The sequence below is a fragment of the Aplidium turbinatum genome, chromosome 13 (assembly GCF_918807975.1).
Source record: "Aplidium turbinatum chromosome 13, kaAplTurb1.1, whole genome shotgun sequence".
NCBI lineage: Eukaryota > Metazoa > Chordata > Ascidiacea > Aplousobranchia > Polyclinidae > Aplidium > Aplidium turbinatum.
In genome coordinates, this window is record NC_137484.1 from 18,975,468 (window position 1) to 18,994,489 (window position 19,022).

Sequence of the window (19,022 nt, forward strand, 5' to 3'; positions counted from 1 at the left end):
AGCCACCCTATTGAGCACGTTCGTGTAAAGCAAATAATCATTATGATAGGCAACAGAAAATAAAGAGCAATTTATCCAATTTATAATTTGACTGTCAAGATACCCATCCTACCACATGTTACCAACACACGACAACTAAATGTAGGTATAGGTGTGCCACGTTTATGATTTTGAAAATAACCATCAGTGTCTTTTTTAGTTTACTTCAAACAAAATAAAATGTGTACTTGTGATCTTATTGCCTTTTAAAATAAAAAGACTACTAATTTTCGTGATAATTCATTTGTGTGAGATTAAATTTGAAGCTTTAAACGACGGATGAGAATTAGATTAGATTGTTTTGATGTCGGAATGTTTTTTAAAATTGGACTAATAAAGATACTGGCCCACAACAACTACAAAGTTTTTGTTGTCTGGAATGATGGACCTAACTCCAAAACAGTAATCCGCTTTGTCTCACCAGCTCTATAGTTTTCGAGATGTGGGATGCTGGGACAGGGCCTCCGAGAGAAGTCAGCACTGGTCGAGAAACAATACGAAAAATGGGCCCCATAATATTTTTTAGCAAATATACAACTAATTTGTATCTTGCGTTGCATGTTCGTGTTAAGCTGAAATTAGCCTACTTTCCTCAGCATGAAAAGAACTTCGTTCAATGTAAAAATCATCAAACTGGATTAGCCTACACTTGCAGCAAAAATGCCATTGAGGCAAACTATTTTGTCTAGAAAGCTTTGTAAACACACAATAGGCTTACAGGCAACGAAAATAGTTCAACCAAGCATTTAATTCAGGAGTGTCCAAACTTTTTCCCACGCGAGCCAGATTTGATAATAAGTGTTCGCGGGCCAACAGCCACAATAATTTTTCTGAAAACTGCAAGTTGAATTTATATGATTTTTGTGTGTCTGCAGGCCAAAAATAACACATTGTACAACAACAGGCGCGGGCCATACAAAAACGTCTCGTGGGCCAGAGTTGGCCCGCGGGCCGGACTTTGGACATCCCTGATCTAATTTAACCCTTTCTGGACTTTTTGCGATGCAAAGTTGCGGATCACAGCATGAAATGATAAAATTTTGCGACGTCTGAATTGATGCACAACATGTATAGTTAGGCTTTTCAATCGGTTTTGAGTCATAGGCCTACTGGAGCGCAAACAATTCTTTACAAATTTCAGTAATTGCTAAAACCACGTTGTCAAAGCGCAACCGTTGGAGGTAGCTATAGCGGAACACAAAAAAAAAATCATAACAAAACTATTTGGAAAAATCTTTCGAAAGTTGCAATCAATGATTCCTTGTATTGATTATGGAGTGGTTCGTTCTGGTTTGCAGCTGAAGTTTGCTGTGTGAATTTCTGTCAAAAGTACCAACTCATCCAAAATGTGTTGAAAAATGTCATTGTTGTAGCCTACAAATGGTTTAAATTTGTCCCACATGCCCGCAACTGCACAACAGACATGCGATGAAATTTTCATGGAACTTCAAATTCATCGACGATATGTTTGAGTTTGTTGATAGGCCTACCTACATTTGTCAATTCCAACAACTATCGAATTCTTTGCAATGTAGCCTACGGTAGAATACATTTCCTTCGAATGATTCAGCTAGTTAAGTGGAGTTATAAAAGCGTTCTGTCTGTCCTCAGGAAAAGAAAATCATTTTCTTTTAAATTTATAATTACCACTGCAACTTTAGCTTGCGAGCAGTAGCCTACTCATCTTCTCAGCTCTTACTTAGATTACACCTTCCTTTAATTTCATTAAATTCATCAGTGAATCTTGTTTATGACCGTAATCCACATAATGCAAAGCAGTCACAAATTTAAAACTGCTAGTTGTAGGCTACTTCAGCATTGACTCAGCTTCCGATCAAGCTCTTGTTGGTTTCAACTTAATGCATTTAAGAAACGTCTTTATAGAGCTTCAATTGCAAAAGGGTAATATAAAGCATTGGGTTTGACTGCACCACGCCTTGATTACCCTCTCGAAGTCAATTTTCTTTGCAAGATGATAGGAAAGCTTTCTTAAGATTTTTCAGAATTTTTCCTCTGACTGGGCTAATACATTTGAACAACGCTGTCTGTAGGCAACATTATGAATTCCAATTAGATTTAAGCAACAACATCCATAAACAAAAAACTCAAATAAAGAAAAAACTCACTACCTTCCAATATCACATCATGAGAAGCATGACCAACAAAAGGCTACTTGACCATACGAAAACAGAAGATCTTTTAACTATGACAAAATTACATCCAATTGCAGCAATAATAAAATCAAAAGTTTTAAAACTGTACGGCCACACTAAAAGATCACAATTCGGAATCAGCAAAGTTTGCACAGAAGGAAAAGTAGAAGGCAAAAGAAAACGTGGCAGACAACCAAAACGATGGCAAGACAACATCCAATCATGGACCGGACTCAACTTGGCGACACTGGGCGAACTGGCTCAAAATCGCCACTCTTGGAAGCAAATAACTCATGTTGATGCGCAATCTGCTGCAGGCGGAGATGATGACTGATGATCCATAAACAAAAAATATATAGGATTTACTTTCTTTAATCGTGCTTGGACTGATACCTTTAACTTTCCCAGATAACTTATGTTGGATACAACATCTTATGCCTGGCCAACGCAGATTTTGAAGTTAAGGTTAAGTTGTCAAGCAAAAATAGTTTCCGCTTAGCTAAAACAGCACCAGTTTTCAAGTTGAAACTATCAATACAATCGAAACCGTTCAGTGATACAGAAATCATTTCAGCTTCAGATATTACGTCTTGAAGCTGTTCAACATCGCCTACCTTAACACAAAAATGATTTGTTCTTGATGAGAAGCATTGAGAGTGACATTTACAATGCTTGAGAAATACTTGGAACTATAACGCACTTTATTATCCCTAACTTCATTTAAGAATTTGTTGATTATTTAGTTGATACATTTTTACTTTAGTACTAAAAATGGGTCCCCCTCAAAAGTGCAATAACAAAAAACTACTCGTTTTTCCTTTACAATTTTTTTGCTAGGGGGGAAACTGGCCCGACTTTCCCCCCTCTCGGAGCCACTGTGCTGGGACACCCTGGGACATTACATTTCGTCTAGTTTTCATGTAGGCTACCTCAGTAAACACAGAATGCATTTAAACTTTGATTAATTACAATTTGAACGCGACGCTACTGTTTGAGCAGCATACTTAATTTCAACAAAGTTAGACACGCACCATATAGGAAAGTTAATGGTTAATATATGACAAGCAGGATTAAGAATGAAAATAACAAGAATCTCAGCAAGTAAGGCTATGCTTATTACCGTCATAGCACATGACTAGGGAACTGTGTTCCGAAAGCTAGTGCAATTTGCTATTACCATAGCGAACTCGCAGCATCAGGCTAAAACAGATTTGTTAATATCTACTGTACATTGTGAAGTAGCCTATACACGAGTGACGATATAATATATTATGTCCAACACTTAAAATACAAAAAAGTATTATGAGGTAAAGTGTTCTTGGTACAGTCGACATGGCATAAACAAAGATTAAAACGTTGAGAAATTTTGTTTTAGTTTATATTTTGAGTTGTTCGACAAGGGGATGTTCTGAATGACTTTTCAGTCTTACAGTTTTGTTTTTTTTTAAACAAAGTTTGTAAGCTTGCATCATGAAATTCAGTTCGACATGACGTGAAGTTCTTTTAGGAAAAGAAAGCAAAATAAATTCAAAAAACAGAAATATTGAAATAAGCAATAAATACTGTTACTACTACATATTACATAAAGTGCTCAGTGCCAAGCAAAACAGTCAAGCAGAGAAAATTACGTATAATGTGAAACAGGCTGTAGAGGTTTTAGAAAGTAGTAACTATATTTTGATGAAATATTGAAATATGTTTTTTCTAAACATTCTGGCTATAATAAATTGCTTCTTCTTTGAAAGATTCATTGGGTTAAGTCTATCGTTTCTGTTTCAAATTGACAACGAAACAAAATTGTTGTCATTGCGAAAGAAGACGAAGTTAAACTCCTCACACAAGTGAATTTCAAACGAAACAGGACCAGAAAATTTCTACAGAAATAAAACTAAACATCTTAAAATCTTTTCAAAATAAAAAAGTTGTTTCGAACAGGTCTGACGTCCATAACTGTTTCTTTGGTCATCAAATCAAAATACATGTTAAATGCTGTCACCGAGGAGTTATAACACTGATAAGTATCAATTGAATAAACTATGTGTAGTTTGATGCAAGCTTTAGCGGCTGAAATTGTTTGTGAGCATTTGTTACGTGAAACTAGAGCACGTAACAAGTGCTACGTGCCTGTCATGACGAGTCACGTCGTGACAGGCAGGCAATCCCTGTTTCAAAAAAACAAAAGATCAGAAGTTGTTGGTTGTTGTGAGCTGTCAGTGAGCAATCCGCGTAACAGATACATTGAGTTAGAAAAAGTTAAAATAATAACATACAGTAATGTCACTAACTATTTTCAAGAACATCATTGTGAAATTTATATTGTCTAGCATTAGATATAATAATGATGTTTTTCCTCACTTTGACATCGATGACTATGCACACTGTGACTGCTCAAACTTGGTATCAGCATAATTCCGTTGAATATTACGTCAGCACCTCTTCTGCAAATGGCTTCGACAAAGCACAAGAAGCTTGCTCAAGTTTATCTGCCACTTTGGTTCTTATCCAAACCAACGACCTGCAAGATTTCATCACTTCATTTGCTTCTTTTTCGTCTGGTAAGTAATTTTCATTGTGATTGATCGGTGCATGAACTCATAACGGTAAACTCATTGCAACTGTGCACCTAGAGTCGCAGACGTAGAGTATAATTATGACAACATATTGGATAACTGGCAAGTATTGTGGGATGTAGATTATTAGATGTTCGAACATGAAAAGGTGCGTATAAAACATTGAAATACTGTATGCCAAAAATAAAGTTAAAAGATAACAGTTAGATTGAATTTGTAGGTACACTTAAAGCAGTGGTTTTCAACCTGGGTTCGGCTGTGGAGGTGGAGGGCTTTTTCCTGGGGAGGCTAGACGCCTGAAAATGCAGTGTATTTTTTCAATTCTTATTTGAGGGAAAAGAAAAAAACTGTTGTTTTTTGCAATCGCCCATTTCTTGACCTGAGGTTACCATATTGTGTAAGCTTGCAGAGATTGCAAAAACTCTAACAATAGGAAGCCTTCGATAGTTTTCACCTAGGTTTTCTGCATTGCTTTATGCAAACTAAGGTTAAGCAGAAGGCTAACCATGCTATGGGGCAAAAAAACAAGTTTTTTTGGAATGAAAATGCAAAAATGTTGTCTTTTATTCCTTTTTTTCTCCTATAATTCAACCAAGCTCGATAGGAAATGGAAGTAATCGGTAAAATCTAATACAAGCAATAATAACATCGCAAAAAGACGTTTTTGATTTCAGAAGGTTACATTACAACAGAAAAACGAGACATCAGTTCAGAAAAACATTGACTGGATGTCGGCATTAATCAACTTTAGTTAAATTTTGTATTGAATATGCTTTTAGTGTATATTTTTATGGAGTCTTGCGAGGCTCTGAGGAGGTGCCGGTGCAAAAATGGTTGAAAACCACTAACTTAAAGAAAACTATGCTAATTCTTATCTAAAGTTCAAACGTAGATTATCAGAGTTCACCAATACAACCTAAATTTTGAAATAGCTTCAACTGTTTGCTAGAAATATTGCCATATTCAAATGATGCATGGACGGATGGAGCAAATGACATACAGATCTTAACTTATGTGATGATCGCCAGCGGTGCGTGTACTTGTAGATGTAACTAGTTCATACCAAACAGGTTACTACATCGGCTTGAAGCGAGTGAGCATCACTGGCACATGTGAGTTCAATTGGATTGATGGAACCAACGAATGCGATGCCGGCTTTACAAACTGGGCAGATGGTGAATCCAATAACTTTAATGGCAACCAGAACTGTGCAGTGATGAAAAAAGGAGGGAAATGGTACTCAGAGTCATGCAATCTCAACATTAACTATATTTGTCAAAGACAAACAGGTACCCTTGTAATATCTACAGTATACCCTAATACCCTTGTATCCTAAATTCCCTTGTACTTAATACCCTATACCTTTGTAAGAAATTTGTTTTTAAATGGAAAGCTAATAAAAACTGTACGATACAAATTACCCTTGTACCTTAATATAGCACTTGAAAGGTAATAAACAAGGAGACAAAACAAACAGGGAACAAAAAACTTAAAAAATAAACGAGTAACTTATTCCCTTACCCAGCAATAAAAAGGTATTTGTTTTTTTAATGAAAAGCCAAAACAAGGGTGATAACATAAAGCTACCAACTGAAACAACTTCAATTGAAGAACCAAAAGTTTATAAAAAAATTTGTGTGTACTTCAAAGTTTCGAACACCTGTGCGTCCACCATCTACCTCGAGAGTTTGAAGGTTTGTAGCATATTTTCTATCATAGTGGTTTATCTTAGGATCTGTTAACAAATTTGTCTCATAAGCGGTTACATTTTAAAGACATCAGTAGATTGTTTTCAAAACTGCAAATAAAACTTGTCGCATTACAACAAAGTGTGTTTATTTTTTGTTATATTTTCCACATTTTGACGACCACGTGATTGCAAAACCATCTAATTTTTTTCCGCTGACTTAACGCGTGGAGACCAATTCTTGCTTATGTTATTTTAATAGATCCAATTTGGTACAAGCACGATTCTGTTGAATATTACGTCAGCACCACTTCTGTAAGTAGCTTCGACAAAGCACAAGAAGCTTGTTCAAGTTTATCTGCCACTTTAGTTCTCATCCAAACCAACGACGTACGAGATTTCATCACTTCAATTGTTTCTTTCTTGTCTAGTAAGTATTTTTCATTGTGACTGACCGGTAGGTGAACGTATAACGGTAAACTCATTGCAACGGTAAGCTTAGACTCGTAGACGTAAGAGCATATAGTTATGACAACATATTGGATATTTTGGCAAGTATTACGGATTGTAAATTATTGAATGTTCGAACTTAAAAACGTGCATGTCAAACATTTAATTGCTGTAGTTATGCCAGAAAAATAAAGTAAAACCATTACAGATGAATTGAATTTGTAGATACACTTAGATGAAACTATGCTAATTTTTTATTTTTTTGTATTTGTGAGCCACATCCAACTGATGGATGAACTGGTCACTGATGGAGAAAATGACATACAGGTTATATATGATGATCGCCGGCCGTGCGTGTACTTGTGAATATGACTTGTTCATATCAAACAGGTTACTACATCGGATTGAAGCGTGTGAGCATCACTGGCACATGTGACTTCGAATGGATCGATGGAACCAATGAATGCGATGCTGGCTTTAAAAACTGGGGAAAATGCTGAACCCAATAACAGTGAAGGCAACAACAATTGTGCAGTGATGAAAGAAGGAGGGAAATGGTACTCAGAGTCATGCAATTTCAACATTAACTATATTTGTCAAAGACAAATAGGTAACCTATACTATTGTAAGAAATTTGATTTTAAATGGAAAGCTAATAGAAACTGTATATAATAAAGCGAAAAACCTAAAGTTTTCAATAACATCACTAGATCAATAAAAAATTCAACTTTTTTGTTTTTGCTACTGTTGGTAGTCTACTTTAAATTTGTAAACACCTCTGCGTCTACCATCTATCTTGTGATTTTGAAGGTTTGTAGACTATATTTCAATAATAGTGGTTTATCGGTTCCATAACAAGTTTGCTTCATAAATTTTTGTATTTTAAAGACATCTGTACAACTGTTCCCGGGGCTTATTTACTTAATTGTTTCTGCGCACGCTTCACCTAATTCGTTAGCGCTTTACCTGCGGGAAGGCGCCTTCTCAAAGGTAGAGTTTCACTGTTTACTTTCAATCACTTCAGTTTTTTGTTAATGTCATCCGGATGGCTGAGATCTTTTGGTGTTTGTAAAGAACTATTTTTAATTCTTCAAAAAGAATACCAAATAAGCTTCAAAAGTTGTGTGTTGAAGGAAGTTTTAGAAAAGGATAGGGAAACTTACAATACAAGCTTCTTAAATTTGAAAGTCTCCTTTAAGCAACTTTGAGAGATGATCCAACAACGGTCTATTGATTAAGCCGTTTTCAACTGCAAATAAAACCTGGCGCGTTACAACAAAGCCTGTTTTTTCTTGTTATATTTTCCACATTTTGACGACGACACGACTGCGAAACCATCTAATTTTTTCCGCAAACGTGTTGCTTGGAGACCAATTCTTTCTTTGAATTTTTCATTTCCTTGCTGACTAGAAACAACGTTTTGTCATAATTTTCTTGTTACTTTCATAGATCCAATTTGGCACGTACATGATTCTGTTGAATATTACGTCAGCGCCACTTCTGTAAGTAGCTTCGACAAAGCACAAGAAGCCTGTTCAAGTTCATCTGCCACTTTAGTTCTCATCTTAACCAACGACGTGCAAGATTTCATCACTTCAATTGCATTTTCCTTGTCTGGTAAGTATTTTTCATTGTGATTGATCGTTGCATGAGCTCATAACGGTAGACTCATTGCAACGGTAAACCTAGAGACGCAGATGTAGATTGTAGAGTATAGTTATGACAACAACAACAATGTCAATTTTGAAGACATTTCCTAGCCATACCGGTCAGGTGGAATAAATAAACGTTAATTTTTTTTTTTCATTTGTATTAGGGCAAAGCTAAGTCAGCAAAGTCATTTTTTTTATTTTGAGGTCATGCTATTTTTAATTTTAATGTCAACAAAAAATGCCTTCCCATACCCAATGCTTTATCTGCCGTCTTACTCACTTTCATTTGTCAGCGTCCAAAGGTCTTAATAACTTGAAGCCTGCTAAAAATGAGCAAATTTTTGTGCACAATTGCAATTTGCATTTATTCTTGTTCCACTTTGCATTACTTTGTTGCATAGCTTTAATCGAATGATTGGACAGGGGTTTCTGTTGTCGTGGATTGCTGTTTCGGTTCGCGAACCGGTTATGATAAAACCACCCAGTTAAACTGACTGATCCTTTCTAAAACAGCAGGTTCACTAATGGAATATTTTATGGTCTTAGAACGCTTGTCCATTTAAGGTTCCATAAGAAAATACTTTAAAATTTCTTCAACAAGCGATAAATTTTAATCCTTCAATGAAAAACACATTTTTCTAAAAAAAAGTATCTGAATTATATATTTCTGATAAAAATGTCGTTTGATATTTAAGTCATAGCATGCAGTTGTTTATCCATGAACACTGCACAGGAAGTACAAAAACAAAGCCTTGTGCAACACGATGACAAAATAAAGTGCAAAGATAACCTTGAAACTTTATTCTCCTTCAACAGATTACTACATCGGATTAGAACGTAAACAATACGGCGGCAGTTGTCAGTTCAATTGGATTGATGGAACCAACGAATGCGATCATGACTTTACAAACTGGGCAGATGGTGAACCCAACAACTTTTCTGGCGTTGATAACTGTGCAGTGATGAAAGAAGGAGGGGAATGGTACTCAGAGCCATGCAATCTTAACATCAACTATATTTGTCAACGATAAATTAGAGCTTTTGAAAAGGTTGAGATCATATGGGATGTAAACTAATCCGAAGTTATCTCTAAATCAAGTGATATTTCCGCTTCAGAAGTTTGAATACCGTGTGTCAGCCATATTGTCTCAACCTAATTTCCTAAATGAAAACGCATTTAGTTTGTTGATTGTTGAACAGCTTATTTAGCAGCATAAATTTTCAATCTCATAGTTTACTTGCGGTTTCTGAAAGCCTTCTATGCGTGTCGTCAAATTTCTTTGCAAATAAACATCTGTGCCGAGAACAGGCTGCACTCACTTAAATTCGATGTAAACAATACCTTTCCATGTTTGAGTAAAGAAGCTATGCTATTTTGAAATGTGATGTTACAAAGAGAAGTTGTAGAAATGTATACTTTTACTAGAAAATAGCCTATGTGCTTTGTCGACTTACTATTTCGTTTTGTCACTCTGCTGGTGCGTTTAATCGTTTTTTGTTTTTTTTGTAAATAAATTACTTTTCGACAATAAAAGACACAGCTCAGTTTCGTGTTTAGTTTGTGATCATCAAAGCTAGACATATTACTTGCCATCACATAGTAAGGGTTTGAAAAAAGGTAGAAGCGACAAAACACGATCGTAAAAGCTTGCTCGATACCGCAGGGTTTACTAAATACAAGGGTTTGATCACCATTGATCTGCTCTTTTCTGGAGTAGAGTAAAGGCAAATGACTATAAAAAGTTGTCTGTGATGCAATTTTAGCGCAACTAAGGAAAATTCATTTTGTACTCAACAGGAAAGACCGCGATAGGCCATTTGTGGACAGTGAATTGCATTTATAGCTTACATTACACAGCTTACATTGCCCACTAAACGAAAAAACTTACGACCTTTCTAGCCAAAAAACGTTTGGTTGGTTGGTTTTGAACCTTTATCCTCGGACTGACAAAAGCTTGATTGGTTATTCCTGGTAGTTTCGCATGCTTGTAGAGGCTCTTGACGCAGGGCCGGTTACCGAGATTGGCAGAGTGAAGTTTTCCGATTGTTGAAGTTGAAGTGTTATTGCCGGGGAATTATTCCATTCATTATTTGCCGCTGAATGGAGAGCAGTTCTGAAATGCGTAGCTCAAGCGCACACCTTGTTGCTCAGTCGAACCAGCGCCGCATGATTTTGAGTCGGGCGCGTAACCACTGAGCTAACCGGGCGGATATGAATTAATATAACTCATGTTAAGTGGTCATGAATTAATATAACTTCATTATTGGCAATATTCAGTTGTTTATCTTACGAATTTTCAATTCGCGCGCTGACTTACACGCTGACTTACACTTAAACGTTGATTACATTCTCCAAACTATCTGGCAGCCCTGAACATAAGAATAATTACAAGCCTCCAGTTTCTTTCCTTTCCGAAGCCGACGTTTGTTTCTGTCTTGGAGTAAAAGTAGGTTACAATGGTTGCGTTTAACATAGCTTCAAGCGATTTTTTTTAATCTCTAAGAAAATTTTCTGCGTTCTGTTCAAATAGGCTACCGGTAACTCATTTTCTAATCATAAAAATTGATAAACGCAGTTTATTTGGTCAAGCTTCTTTAAATTTTTTTTTTTTTTGCCTCAGTGTTGTATATTTTATTGTTATTGTCACCATTGTGCAACAATATTACGTCACCGAACAATTTTGCTAAATATTTAAATGCTTTTCCAAGGACGAATTCATCAGGTGCTGAAGCCCACAATAATTCCTCAGACTATAGCCTAAACACAGAAACGTCAAAATTATACTTTTAATCTAAGTTTCATGCTTGTTTATAGATCGAACTTTTCAGCATAGTAGCCTATATTCATGATTCATGAACGTTATAATGCTACATTCATAACTATGCTACCAACAACTTGCAATGTATTCTCAACCAATATGAGTTGAAAAATGTCTTAAATTTGTCACAATTAATAAGCATAGCCCAGACGGCAGGCTACATTATATATTAACAAACAAGTGTGATATTTTAATTGTGTAATGCTTGCAAGGTTTTATTGTCAGTTCCTATCCTATAGTAAACTTTAATTACGTAATCTTTTATTGCGAAACTTGCTTCCAGAAGATTTTGCGTTCGTGCGATTCTGGAAACGTCTTTAACTTGTTGATCAAAAAAAAATGAGTTCTGGTGATGTAAAATTACCATAGTCTCTGGAAGGTTCTGGTCAAACTATACTTCTTATAAGTAGCTGCGTGATTCAATTTGAAGACTTCAAGAATTTCTAGAATCAATCTACAATCTCAAAAGTAGAACATTTTATTGACTGTTTAACGTTTGATATCTCTATAAATTACGTCATCAATTCTTCCAAAGTCTCTTTATGTGTAAGAGATAGAGAGAACTGTGAAAACACAATTAAAAAAAGCTCAAGAAGATCACATTTAAAATTGTGTCATTTACGATGATGTTTTTGTATTTCCAAATGTACGAGATGACAGTTTATTGTATCGTAGTTGGATTCAACTATCTTTAACCTTTAAAATGTGTAGTCAATCTTAGTTGAATAAACGTGTTGGACGTTCACGTGCTGATGAGGTTGAATTGCCACCGAACTTGCAGCTTTAGATCTGCTTTCTAGAAACAAAATTACAACAAGTTATCAACCAGTTGTAAGAGATACGATTTGTCGGATCAAATGCTAGATTTATTGTGTTATCTTCCAGTAGTGGTATGACAAGTTGATGATGGTAATCACTTATTTTACAAGAGAGCTGTCATCATGAATTAATATAACTTCATTATTGACAATATTCTGTCCTTTATCTTACGATTTCACACTTACTTTTCAATTTGTGTGCAGACTTACTCTCTCCTTGTTGAACAGAAATTGATTCTGCTTCAATTTGCAAATAAGTGTGAGGCTGGTTTTTCATTGTGTTGTTCCAGTTTTCTATGATAGAAATAAGAAGCAGTTGCTATGCTAAAGTTAGTTCAAGACAGGATCACAAAATACTATCTTACTGTAGGATGTAGGCCTACCACAAGCATACAAAGCCAAGGAACATTACCGGAATCAACATATTCATTCATATTAAATCCTTCGCATGAAAGTTTGCTTCACATATACTTTAAAATAAACAAAATCCCGAAATTATTATGGCGAATACGTATGTTAGTCACATAGGATTGGTATTAAGCAATAAATACTATTAAGAAACTTTACGATAATTGCCTCTACCTAGTGATCGATTTTCGAGTAATGGGTAGTACCAAATTTAAGTCATAAGTAGAGTAGACAACCGGAAACAGACATTGCTGTCGGCTGCAGCGTAGGTCAGGTGTATGTCGGAAGGCGTACACCGATGCATAGCGCTCAAGTCCGCTTTCCCGCAATGCAGGATAAAGATAAACAAACAAACAAACAAACAATCCTACAAAAAGTGTTCAATGCCCAGCAAAAAAGTCAAGCAAAGCACATTACATCAATACAGTTACTATTCACTCAAACGTCAACATGCTGTTATAGATATTGCTGATGCTGTTTCACCTTTACTTGGACCATCAAAAGGTTCTTGTTCAAATAAAATATATTTGAATAAGAATTCTTCTATGCTAATGATGAGGATTAATTGATAATAAGGATTCTATTTGAATAAGAACTTTTTCATTATCCCAATGAAGATAAAACAGTTTGTTCTGGTTTTTAGCGAATAGTAACTACTGTACTTGATGAATGATTGTTATTACTGTATAAATTCATAAATATTTTCAATAAACAAGCAGCCAACAATAGGAAAAGATTGTTTTGAAATACCTGAAAGAATAACTCAGAAACTGTATAAAAACTTACAAAAAGTTAATGATCAAAATGTGACAAACCTGTTGGATATTGAGGATTTGTGTTATTTTTGAGGTCCGTGGACAAGTCGTTAGATGTATTGTTCCTGCAAAGATGGAAAATCTTTAACAAGTGCTCAAATTTTGAAATTAAATTGCATCGTATTCTTAGAATTACATGACTATACCAATGGTTATAACTTGACATACCCTTTTGTGATGTCGAACAAGATTTTGTTTTTATTATCGTTAATCTTTTAAATCTTAGACCGTCAATACTAGATGCAACATTTTTTTTTCCAACTGTACTTCTGCTAGTCGTTTCCAAAACTATTGTAACATTCTATTATATTTATAAGACGAACAAACTCGTTAATGGCTAGCTTACTTTTTTTTATTATTCCTCATCTTTTTAATCACGAGCAGCATGACCACAAAAATCAACACGGTTCCAATCACACTTGCAACGGCAGTGATTATTATGATATTTCTGACAAATAGAGGTTCATTTGGAAGTTTATCTGCAAAATAGATAACAACTGCTACAGTATCATAGTCGATTCGGCGTTTGATAAACTACAATGAGTTCGTAAATTGTTTCAACGTTCCCTGTGTCGTGCAATGTCGCAAAGAGGTCTTGGTTGGTTAATTGATGTATTTTGTTGAAAATTAGATAGAAATGTTGTTCGTTGTCTGGCACGAGCACGTCTCCCGAGATGGCGTCTGCTTAGACAAAGATTTTCGAATCATATGAAACCGGAGCAATCTTTTGTAATACCACATTTTAAGTGCTTCACTGCTACGCGTATAGTTTCTGCAATGAATATCAATGTTTCGCTCCCATTCTGGAGATTAGACCACACTAACAGTTTAAGAAGTCACACCTTCAGAGAAATAGAAATCTTGCGATCCAATAGAATAGCTAACAGTATATTAAAAGCGTCTTTAGCTAGGCCTGGTCTTCTTCGTATCTCTTTCTTACATCGTGCGGCCGTTGTTATGAGGGAACCAAGAAGGTTAAAAGAAGACACTTGTTCAATTGATTTACTGTATTATTGAAAAGCTGCTAAAGTCATAGAAAGGATCAGACACTAAGGTACTTCCTCTATAACGATCACAAATCTAAAACTTCAACGAATCAATTCATTCAATAACTAGATTCCCAAAACAACAACAATAACTGAAATGCAAGCGAACGAATAGAGATGAGAAAGAGTTTTTTCAACAACTTGACATTATCTGCTTGACAATGCATTTTACTCCTATCTAAATTTGTAAATAACATTTGTGTTTAATGAACAGCAAAATTAGTCATAAATCAGTAGCATTGACAGAGCGATCCTGGGATACTTTTAAATGAAAAGAAAATTCAAGAATTTGCATCAAATTTATTTTATTTTGCAGACAACTTTTTCAGAAAAAATTGCCTCTTGTAGTGCATCCACGTCAAGTTTTTAAAAGCGACTGAAGAAACGTTTGGGCTTATCCATAAATCATATGAATTAAATTTTGTTATGTAATAAAACATTTGCAGCTCAACATATTGTGATAGTTTGATGCCATTATCAGTGCCGGTCTTAGGGTATTTCGGGCCCTGTGCGGAATATGCTTTGCGGGCCCCAATGACAATGATCCACTTTAGTAGCGTAGCTAAGTATTTTGAAAGGGGAGGGGTTGTTTGACATCGCCGAAGGCGACACCTAGCGGTGGGGGGTCTGGGGGCCTCACCCAGAAAATTTTGAAAAATTACTTTGAATTTAGGGCGTTCTGAGAACATGTTTTAAATTTGGGTATGAATATATACTGTAAAATGGTGCTGTCCGGTGGCATAGCAAAAGGATAAGATCATGCATTCTTTGCCATTTTTCGGAAATAAAGCTATGTTGGGTCTGGATGCAACCTATTTCGTTCTCTGAAAAATTTGTACCCCAATTTCGTACCCTGAAATCAGAGTAACAAAATCAAATTTCGACCTATTTCGTCCCCTGAAAAGATCGAGAGAAATTTTGAAATGTTTGCGGCAACTCCGATCAGCGACTTCGGCTATGTTGTTTTTTTTCTCGATCTTTTTAGGGTACAAAATCTTCAGTGGACAAAATAGGTTGCACCCGTTGAGTCTCTATGTTTTCTTGTTCCTAATTTCTTTGTTGATTTCGCTTGTTGAATTTTTCCATTGGAAATGACAAAATTACTGCATTTTCTAAGTAAACTGCGGGCCCCCTAATTTGCGGGCCCTGTGCGATCGCACGGTTTGCACACCCCAAAGACCGGCACTGCCATTATAGGCTATTTCTTGTTGAGAAAAGTGTAGACATCTAAATAATGACGTGGTACATTTAAATAGCATTATTACGAGTTTTTTTTTTTTTTTGCGCAACGCTCAGAGTTCAAGATGGATACCACTACATCTTGCAGGTTTACAATTTTCCATATGAAATGGATTTGTTTCCTGTCTCATCATTAGTGCGTCCGCTCCGGGAGCCGTCCACACACCCGTCTGCAGTTAAATAGCAATATATATTCTTTCTGAATAGCTGAAAACATAGCTTTGGTAAAGTTTTTTGTGGCTTTCAAACCAGATTGCTTACATTAGAGACAAGTTTTTTAAAACTTTACAGTAGATCTATAAGATAGCCTACTCAGAACTCACCTGTTGAAAACACTTCATCCAAAACAGTTGACACAAAAGTTGAACTGTTTGTAACAGCGCTGTCTGATGCAAAACTTGTCAGTGAATCTGCAGTAAGTAGTTTTGAAGGTGCTGTTGAATTTACTATTGTGGGTACTGTTTCTGGACTTGTCGTTGAGGTTGTTGTTGTTGATATTAGTGTTTCTATTAAATAAGATTGCTTGCGTTTAAGTTTGCTAGGCGAAATACCGACTGAAACAAAGAGATAAATTATTACATACATTTCCCTGAAAACATTACATTTCTCCACATAGTCTCTCTTTATCACATCACCTTTTAAAAAAAGCATAATTTATTTTACTAAAGGGGGAGTAGCCCTACTGTTTCTGTCACGTTTATGAGAATGCAACCTGTTTTTGGCACAAATGGTTATTTCCTAAAATAAAAATAATTTATTTAATTGAGTGGAAACGAGCGTTCTTCTTAGCTGTCAGCACAAAGCTAAGTAATCACTAGAACAGAAAGTAATTTCGATTCGCTAACCATAACGGCAAAGCCTCCACATGAATCATCAAGACAAACCAATCAACTATATGTTTCTCGGCAACCGATTGTAGCATGACGGTCATTTTATTTCTTGTTGCACGTCAATACGTGATTGTAATTGCTAAAAAAAATAGTTTACAGATAATTCCACATTACTCTACATCACAACCTTTCCAGATGCTCTACCTTCTCGTTGGCAAATATAGTTGACGAAATAATAGCAGCTCTTATCGAACCATTTCCCTCCTTTTTGCATCGTCACGCAGCTTTCTTCGCCATTAAGGTTATTGGGTTCACCATCTGCCCAGTTTGTGTAAGCATCGCATTCGTTGGTTCCATCGGTCCATACGAAATCACATGTGCCTGTAGTACTTGCACGCTTCAAGCCGATGATGTATTCTATGGAGAGAGAATACTGCATAAATTCAAGCTTACCGTATGTTTGCACTTATTTCTATTGTTGCACTTATGAAACTTTGTCCTTGTGTTTCAAAATTGTGTATTGTGATCTCAACTAAATATTAAACTAGTATTTTTATTAGAAATAGGTCGCCTTGTTGAGGACCGTGTTAACTAACCCTGTACCCTCTGGCGTGTGGGGGACACGGATGCTTAGGGGTCCACTTATGTCAGTTTGTTGAATGTTTTTTGGCAATTTGAAATAAAAACATTTATGTAAATACTGCTGCAAAAGCTCAATGTTCAATAGCTTGAATTATGTAAGGCGTATTTACCGCTTCCAAAAACTTGCTTGGAGACCCACCTCTCTTTAGGGGTCCACCCATATTTAGTTGGTACAGCGTGTTTCAGCTATTTGAAATAAAAAGTAACTATACCGTTACAAAAGCTCTACATTCTATAGCTTAGGCTGCATCAATCGGATTTTGTATTGTTATTCATCATTTGGAATGATAATTAGTTTAAATCAACGAAACAAGTAAATCTAAAGTAGCCTATGCTATTTTTGTCAGTTTATATAAAAAATAATATTATCCTCTTGTTTTTTCTTGGAAACTGTCTTTCAATGGTTAAATAAGACTTGTCCAACATTAAATACTTGTGAAACGGCAAAGATGTTCAATAATGGCAACCAGTGTAGTTTGACAGGGATTCTCCAGGGTAAGCAGAAGTTAAAAATCGTACTCAGTCGCAGGTCAGACTGGCTAAATATGAATAATAAAATTTATTTCAAAAAACTTTCACGTATTAAATCAAAAATTAAGTTATTGTCGTATTGTTTGCGAAACACCGCCCAGCATAAAACCCTATCAGAACAACTGAAATTCCAAAATACATAGATTTTCTTCTATTCCATTTCCATTCCATTATACAAATCTTCCATTCCATCTTAAAAATGTCTTACATTTGCAAATTTTATGATTTCTGTATTGTATCCCACGTAAGCCTACGAACTATGCGCTAAATATCTGATGTGGTCCTGAAAGTGGGCTTGTTTCATTGCAACTATAAAACTTTTAGTACAGGAAACGCAGCTAGATGGAATGCGTTGGAGTGGCTGTTTTCCGTGTTTTGTCAATTCATGTGAAACATCAGGGGTATTTTCCTTAGATGACTGTTTTTTTTATGCCTCTGAGTTTATCGTCGATATGTTTTTGCGCGGCGATTTTCGTCCAGTGTGTTTTTGGAGTTTCTAGCGGGGCAAGCTTACTCTCTATTCTATCGTTTAATTTTTTGTATGTTTGTGGGGGCAACTTGTCTTCTATAACCGCAAGTTTTGTTTCGATGCTTTCAAGGTGTAGCTTCGATATGAATAAAAGTTAGGTTTTGTGTATGATATAGCCTACTATTTTTGTTTCGGACTTTTGTCAAATGTAAAATGCGCTTTGGTTTTCAAAGCGCTCTACATGCTGCCACAAACATTGTTGTTTGTCAAACGGTTTGATTGTTCACGTTTTCACACAAATAGAACGATTCAAGGGCGATATAGTGCATTTAAATGACTGAAGTGAAACTATATGCTACTCACGGGGATGCTTGTTTCGCTGCGAATGTTGTCGACTTCCTGTTCTCGAACAACCGTCCCGGCAACAGTCACGTTGGTTCAATACGAATCGAAAATCAAATTATTTCAGTTCGAGAAATGTCTTCAAAAGGCAACTTTTACTCGAGTTAATTTACGATTTTGTTATGTCTTAAAACCGTGCAAGAAAGTTAACGATGGAATTGAGATGGAATGATGGAGCTGTCTTCCATTCCATCATCCAAATTTTCCGTCTCATTCCATCTGACATTTTCCATCTTCCATCGCAAAATATGCCTTCCATTCTATCCCATTCCATTTCCTGTCCGTGAGTCTAAAAGGGTTAAAAAACGCTGGTGTAGCCTATAGGCTACAAGCTTACAATTTCGAAGAGTCTACCGTTGTTCGTATACCCTGGATCATTTATAAGTAAAAATTACTTACCTTGGACGGAGCGTAAGGAGGTAATTGAAGTGAGGAAATCTTGCACGTCTTTT

At 35.9% G+C, this 19,022-nt stretch overlaps 2 protein-coding genes across 2 annotated transcripts in view; one reads left to right on the top strand and one right to left on the bottom strand.

Moving 5' to 3' along the window:
* LOC145781954 (uncharacterized) overlaps nucleotides 1-19,022 on the bottom strand; it is a 93,707-nt gene that overhangs the window by 42,666 nt on the left and 32,019 nt on the right. The window lies entirely within an intron of this gene.
* On the top strand, nucleotides 7,437-10,046 carry LOC145781713 (C-type lectin domain family 4 member A-like). The gene is made up of 3 exons (XM_082593381.1): nucleotides 7,437-7,509; nucleotides 8,349-8,516; nucleotides 9,368-10,046. The coding sequence occupies exons 1-3, from the start codon at nucleotides 7,437-7,439 to the stop codon at nucleotides 9,580-9,582; spliced, it is 456 nt and encodes a 151-aa protein (XP_082449507.1). The 3' UTR covers nucleotides 9,583-10,046.